The following is a 7,552-nucleotide window of genomic DNA, read 5'->3' on the forward strand; positions in this document are numbered from 1 at the left end:
TTTCCCAGCGCATCACCTTTCAGGTTTTGTGCAGAAGTTTGAATTTGCATGTTTTTTTTGTTTCTAATCTTTTTTGTACTGCATGTTTTCCATTCAAAATATGTAGATTATTCATATAAAACTGGTATCAAGCAAATGTATGGATAAAAATATATTGTTGTGGACAAAGCAAGTCATTTTAAGGTAATTTTTGCAAACCCAAAGTGGCAAACTATAAAATGCGGCAAACTATAGAAGGATTCAACCATCAATGGGCAGATTAAAATACAGTATTGTGGCAATTTTTCATGTTAAATGAATACAGTGACCTTTTAAAACATTTCTGTGAGTAGGTTTTAAAGAGGAAAAAATGTTTTTTTATAATAAATTAGTCAAACTGTTTACGTTTTCTTGTGAGAAAAGAGATTAAAATAAAATTTTTAATGCAACGGTAACTGCTACTTTATAACTGTGTGCAAAATCTCCTGGTTTGCTGTTAATAACACTGCTACCACTCAATTTGTGCAAATTATTTGCAATAATTAGAGGATGCTGCAAGTTTTTTTTATTTTTACATGTATATAATTAAAGTCATTCATGCATTAGAGTTATTTTAATTATTCACAATTGTTTTCATTTATTGTGCACCTAAAATGACTTAAAATATTATTTAATGATGAATAACTGGCTTTTAAACCGTACTAAACTTTATGTATTGGGCCTCAACACTGCCCTCTTGTGTTCAAACAGCAGAATGATCAGTCATTTTCTAGTACTCCCACAATGCACCGTTTTGGTTAGTACCATTATTACGGGGGTTGACAGCTTACGAAATAAACCGTAAAAGTAAGATTTTATTTTTATTTTTCGTGCAAGGATCTGTCAGAGTAATATTTACAGGCTTTTATGTCTCTTATTTTAAATTTTAGCTATCGATAGTCCCTAATTGTTTTTATTCATATCAAATGACCTCCCCTAAATAGTACATTTCGATCTACCTGTTGTGGTTTGTACCATTATTAGGGGGATTGACGGCTATAGAAGTAAACCGTTAAAATGCGCTTTTGTTTTTATTTTTCATCCAAGTATCTATCAGTGTGATATTTTGTCAAATTCTTGTTTCCCTAATTGTGAATTCAGACTACTGTTATGGCCTAAATGTTTCATTCATATCACATGGCCTCCCCTGAAGTGGTACATTCCGGTCTGCCTGTTTGGCGTTCCTTTTCCCGTTGAAGTAGCAGCCATGAGGTAGGATTGTTGTCCGAGGCTCAATTAAAGCAACAATTCAGCTGTTAAAATAGACTGCCTGTGAATTCGTAACCTTCGTATGAAACCCATATCCCCCCTTATTAAATATCCACACTTCATGCATTCATTCAGAGCCCAAAAGACACAAATAAACCTGATTTTTCTGAGGAGCACGATGTAGCTGACGGAGAGGCCATGTTGGCATCCGGCTAGCCGGCTGTTAGCTTTGAAGCTAGCTCTCATCATATTTGTTGATATGTTAATTCAGGCTTTATAGGTCACTTTTTGAAGCATACCGTGTTTTTTGAGTCCTGAATTGGAGCTGTCTTTGCAGCATGCTCAGGCTCCAGAAGCGGCTGGCTTCCAGCGTCCTGCGCTGCGGAAAGAAGAAGGTCTGGCTGGACCCCAACGAAACCAATGAGATCGCCAACGCCAACTCTCGTAAGGAAGGAGCCAATCAAAACAGTCTATGTTATTCAGTAGTTGTAAGGATGCTATTTCATGTTAGATTTCACAGGCTTACCTGACGTAAGAGGATGTTTGTCTTGTATTCTTGTAATTCCCTGGTTTGTGGGGTAATTTTCTAATCCAGATCACCTGTATTTATATGACAGGTCAGCAGATCCGCAAACTGGTGAAGGATGGCCTCATCATTCGCAAACCCGTTACAGTCCACTCCCGGGCCCGCTGCCGCAAGAACACACTGGCACGTCGCAAGGGAAGACACATGGGCACGGGTATGCTGAAGCCGAGAGCCCCGGAGAGAGAATCTTAAAACTGTTGAAATGTAAAATGATGGAATGACTCCTTTGACCAGGTAAGAGAAAGGGTACGGCCAACGCCCGCATGCCGGAGAAGCTGTCCTGGATGCGCCGCATGAGGATCCTGCGCCGTTTGCTGCGCCGCTACAGGGAGTCCAAGAAGATTGACAGGCACATGTGCGTTACAAATCTGTTGTAATTGTTTGTGTTTTGAGGATTGGCTTATGGACGTTTCCTCCCCTGCTGTCTCAGGTACCACAGCCTCTACCTGAGGGCCAAGGGTAACGTCTTCAAGAACAAGCGCATCCTTATGGAGCACATTCACAAGCTGAAGGCCGATAAAGCCCGCAAGAAGCTCCTGGCGTAAGTATTCAGTACAGTAAAGATGTGTGTTAAACAACTGACACTTTCTTGTTACTTTTTAAGGAATTTCAGCCAAAATAACTTGAAAATAAATGTTTTCTATGACGTAGTTTCTGCAAAGCACCAGTAGTTTGAAATTTGCATGAGTTGTGAATGAGTCCGTTGGTGAGGAGCAGCACCGCCCTCCTTATCTTTTCCTGTTGTGGAGCAGAGATTGTCAATAATTTGAAGAAACAAATGCACTTTTGCCATTAAAACCTGATTTTCCTTGGAGTGGGTCTTCATAGAAGAGGCAGGATGTGATGTTTGCATGTTGGATGAACTCTTTTTTTTTTCGTGCCATGCAGTGACCAGGCGGAGGCTCGCCGTACCAAGACGAAAGAGGCCCGCAAGCGCAGAGAGGAGCGTCTCCAGGCCAAGAAGGAGGAGATCATCAAGAACTTGTCCAAGGAGGAGGAGGTCAAGAAGTGATCTGGATCTACCTTTGATGCCTCCTGTGAAGGGCCGTTAATAAAAGTGTACATAAAAACACCAACAGCCTCTCGTACTTGTTTTTAAACGTCTCATTTTAGAATAATTAGGTTAAGTTTTTTCAATAAAATTGTTGACAAAACATACAAATTAATACGAAAAGTATTAACGGAGCAAAAAACTGTTTAAGTATATTTTCCGGTTATCATAGGGGTGAGCGATACATCGAAGATCAACCCAAAGAGGAGTTTTTAAACTGATAAGTGAATAATTCACTCTTATTTTTTACTTTAAATCTGAAATTTAACATCACATTGTAAAACTACAGCAAGCAAATTTAAATATATTAGCAGAAAAACAAGATTTGCATAAAAAAAAAGAAGTTTCAACTTCTGTTATCCTGTGAACTGACGTCTTTAGCTGTGAATTTATTTTTATTACCTGTCATTCATGTACTTTGAAAGTTTTACAGTCAGGAGAGGAAAGACCGGCTCTTTAATAACTCTAATTTACCGGTAGACAGTGAAACGAATTCCACCACATACTTTTCTGTAATTATGTTCAGTTCTGTATAAATTCGTTCACTATAACATGCAGTTGTCTAGTTTTAATGAGCTGTTTGTCACAGCAGGTCATGTTAGCTGCAGGAGAAAAGAAGTGCGGTGCTTCATAGATTTGGATATCTTCAGATGGATCAGATAAGTGTAAACCAGATATTTCTGAACTTAAAACCAAAGCATAACTGTCTTATCATCCTGATCATTTAAAAAATCTCTTCAGATATGGTGGAGTCGCGCAAAACAAAACTGAAAGATTCAAAACTGTAAAGTTTACTGTCAACAGAAAGAGTGGTTGTCGACTGTTTCTAGTGCACCGTAGGAATGAATGAACGCTGCTGTTTCAATGGAGGACAGGCAGAAATCAGACACAAAAATTGTGCTAGCTCCCCCATTGCTTAACAGATTTTTACAAAAAATGACTCGAATTGATCTTATCAAATTCTCTGGCTTCATTTGAAGATCAACCCACCCGTTTCTCGCTATGACGAAGTGCTTAAAAACCAACAAGCAAAGAGGAGTTTTTTCCCCTAAACAGGAGCAGTTTCCTCAGTTCTTTAAAACTGGTTCAGTTTTTGCGACTCCAGACTTTTTGAAGTCTCCGTTTGAAGACTGTTGCTAGCAAAAGTGGGAATACGATGAATCTGTTTCAATGACTGAAACGGAGACTGACGAGTGCAAGAAGTGTTTTTCTTTACAAGCAACTTACCAAACACAGCTGCAATGTTTTACATTGTTACAGCTTATATTTTTATTCAATAAAAGATAAAACATCCAAGACAACCTTGAGTTATAAACCCAAACACAATGAAAACAAAACAACAACAAAAAAAATGAAAAGGGGACAGAAAGAGGACAAACTTTTTGCCAAGCCCTTTTAACAAATCAACCAGTAAAAAGAAAATCACAGCATTCTACCGATTTACGATACAATAAGAGAAGAATGAATGAACAAAAATATACAATTTCAAACATAAACTAGTGCGAAATGAGTAGTTGTTATTGATACTGGATAGATTTGTAGTCATTGATTTAATTATTTTTAATGTACTTTTTAAAACTTGATATTATTGTAGCATTTTTACATTCCGTACATAATTTATTCCATTTATTTACTCTATATTCAGATCCACATCGCTGCCTCAGAAGTATGTGATAGGTTCAATATTTTATGCCCTTTTTTGATTAAATTTGCTTTTTCTTTTCACGTATCTTTTCATTAAATTAGGAGGAAGGTATTCATATTTACACTATACATATATTTTAAAATATTAAAGTTGACAAGATCATAACATTTTAATAATTTACTTTTTGTAAAAAATTTTACTGATTTTTTTAATAATATGTAAATTGGATTTTTATATGTTTTATAAGATTTATCCCAAATTTCTATACAATAGTTCAGGTATGGCATAATCAAGGAATTGTATAATAGAAATAGTGAGTTATTGTCTAAGTTCAGGTCAATTCCCAAAGAAGAAATTAAAGTCGTTATTAAATATATTCTATTATTCGAAATTGTTGTTAAAAGAAGTAAAGAAAGAAACAAAATAATCGATTAAATTTGGACATCGAATTTTCCAGTTTTGTTGCACAATAATTTTCTGAGTTTGGCGCCATCTTGTGGTTGTAGCTGGTATGTCACATTATAAAATCTCTGGTAAAGAAATGAAGTTGATTTATTTATAGTTTTTAAAGCAAACAAATATAAGTACACCTCCCTCTTGTGAGGTTTTTACATTACATTTCTGAAGCTGGCGATGTTCATGTGTGAGTGATCTCTAAACATGCATTGCAACACATTTTTATCAGGTTTAGAAGATGAAGATAAGCACGTGAATCAGCGGCAAACTTTCCATCCCCATCTGTGACCAAACAGGAAGTTCTTTATCTCTCTTTACATTTTATATTCTGCTTGTCTGTCATACATAAATGAAACAAATCTGCTTCACTCCAGACATTAAGGATTAATTTATAATCATGTTTAAATGGAGGGCTCTCGTGTCCATTACAGTTGGTACAGGAAGTATGAATTATGCATCAGTGCCGCAAGGGAATCAGTCTGAAACCAGTCTACAGTTTGCTCCGTCTCTTCATGTTTGCTTTGTGTTTTAGTTATGTGTTTTTCTGACTAGTGCATGCTGGGAATAGTACTTCACACGGACATGAAAGTATCTGGTACAACATGAGTAGCTGTGGAATGCAGTGGGTATCACTGTTCTTCAGTCACATAACAATGTAGTCGTCCCTTTGAGGGCTTATCACACATCTGTGGAGCCAAGAAGGTAAGGCAGAGTCGCCCAGTTTTGAGAATCTTACTTTAAAAAAGTAATTTATTATCACTAATACTATTACTAGTTGCCCCAAAAGTAATCGAGTTAGTAACTGCATCTTAAAAGTATTTTTTTACTCAGCAAAGTAGCTCATTTTTGTTAAAATATGGCAATAAATGTAATATTTGTTCTCAGCTTCCCCATTATAATTTAATTTAATTTAATATTTTATTAGACTAGAGAGAAGACTGAAGTGCAGAAATTTAAAAATGTACCAGAACTATTGCATAAAAACTGCAACAAGATTTATACAAATATAATTATATTATTAACTTCACATCAAGATAAAAAACCAAACTTTGCATAAAAATGTATATTATCATTTCAACATATTCCAAGTATTCTAATTTTAGTTTAATTAAACAAAAAGGATTCTAGCACAATAACAAAGGGGAGAAATAGAAATGTAAAACTATCAACAGGAATAATTAGTAACAATAAACTAATAAGTTAATAATTCTCTTATTTGCACTTTAAATCTGAAATATAACAGTCATTCTGAATGATCACATTATAAAACTACAGCACGCAAATTTAAATATATTAGCAGAAAAACAAAAGTTGCATAAAAAATAAAAAGGAAGAAGTTTCAACTTCTTTCTGTTATCCCGTGAACTGACGTCTTTAGGTGTGAATGTATTTTTATTACCTGTCATTCATGTACTTTGAAAGTTTTACAGTTGGGAGAGGAAAGACCGGCTCTTTAATGACTCTAATTTACCGGTAGACAGTGAAACAAATTCCACCACATACTTTTCTGTAATTATGTTCAGTTCTGTAAAAATTCTTTCACTATAACATGCGTGTGTCAAGTTTAAATGAGGTGGCTTATGAAAAATAAATGAACTTTTAGGTATTTGTTATGGTGCTTTATAGGTTTGAATAACTTCAGACTGGTCAGATCAAAGTGTAAACCAGATATTTTTGAATTTAAAACCAAAGCATAACTGTCTATCATCTCTTCAAATATGGTGAAGTCACGCAAAACAAAACTGAAAGATTCAAAACTTTAAAGTTATCCGTTTACTGTCAACAGAAAGAGTGGTTGTCAACTGTTTCTAGTGCGCGGTAGGAATGAATCAATGCCTATAAATCAGTCAATCACTATATTTATTATAAAGTACTGTCATCAACAAGCTGTTGAGCACAAAGTGAGCATTGATATATACTGCTCACAAAAATTAAAGGAGCACTTTAAAGAAACACATTAGATCCATCAGATCTCATGGTAAAGTTGGATATCTATACAAATAACGACAGGGCTGTATAGGAACAAAAGGATGCCAAGTCTTTTAATGCAGAGATACTGCATTAATGTAAATTGATCCACGTCTTGTTTGATTTGTTAATAATTAAATCAAGTTATTTTATGGTTTATCGAAGTAAAATCTTGTCTGATCATCTCAGACATTTATATTCACACTGAACAGGTAAAACACGGTTGTCATGCTTAACACGAATTAGAATTCCAAAAATATTTATAAGGCATTTTGATAAATAAAATTGTGTGGTAATAAAACAAGCACACTAAAAATAAGTTTCAAATTAAATAAACTATAAATGACATTTAAATAAAAATTACCTTATAACCTGCTGATTAACTTAGTAATAAATTAGTAGTCACAAATTTTGTACAAGATATTACTCTCCAAATCTGTGACAAATTAACAACAACAGTCACAACAGTCTGTTTTTTAACATGCTATTGGGTTTAAGTGTTTCAATTCCTTCATCCTCCAGGTACTGCCTCCATACTCTTGCCACGTGAGGCCGGGCATTGTCGTGCATTAGGAGGAAACCAGGACCTACTGCACCAGCGTAGGGTCTGACAATGGGT

General features: G+C 35.2%; 1 protein-coding gene across 1 annotated transcript; it reads left to right on the forward strand.

The window, feature by feature from the left end:
• The first annotated feature begins 1,075 nt into the window (after positions 1 to 1,075).
• Positions 1,076 to 2,889, forward strand: LOC112146119 (60S ribosomal protein L19). The gene is made up of 6 exons (XM_024271779.2): positions 1,076 to 1,230; positions 1,565 to 1,671; positions 1,845 to 1,967; positions 2,048 to 2,168; positions 2,244 to 2,354; positions 2,702 to 2,889. The coding sequence occupies exons 1-6, from the start codon at positions 1,226 to 1,228 to the stop codon at positions 2,823 to 2,825; spliced, it is 591 nt and encodes a 196-aa protein (XP_024127547.1). The 5' UTR covers positions 1,076 to 1,225; the 3' UTR covers positions 2,826 to 2,889.
• Positions 2,890 to 7,552: the final 4,663 nt, after the last annotated feature.

Source organism: Oryzias melastigma, linkage group LG8, assembly GCF_002922805.2.
Source record: "Oryzias melastigma strain HK-1 linkage group LG8, ASM292280v2, whole genome shotgun sequence".
In the NCBI taxonomy this organism is placed as follows: Eukaryota; Metazoa; Chordata; class Actinopteri; order Beloniformes; family Adrianichthyidae; genus Oryzias; species Oryzias melastigma.

Bases quoted from the DNA above. Each gene is read 5' to 3' on its own strand.
- LOC112146119 (XM_024271779.2), top strand. The intron at 1,672-1,844 runs GTAAGGAAGGAG...TTTATATGACAG, and splicing joins GATCGCCAACGCCAACTCTC to GTCAGCAGATCCGCAAACTG. The intron at 1,968-2,047 runs GTATGCTGAAGC...TCCTTTGACCAG, and splicing joins GGGAAGACACATGGGCACGG to GTAAGAGAAAGGGTACGGCC.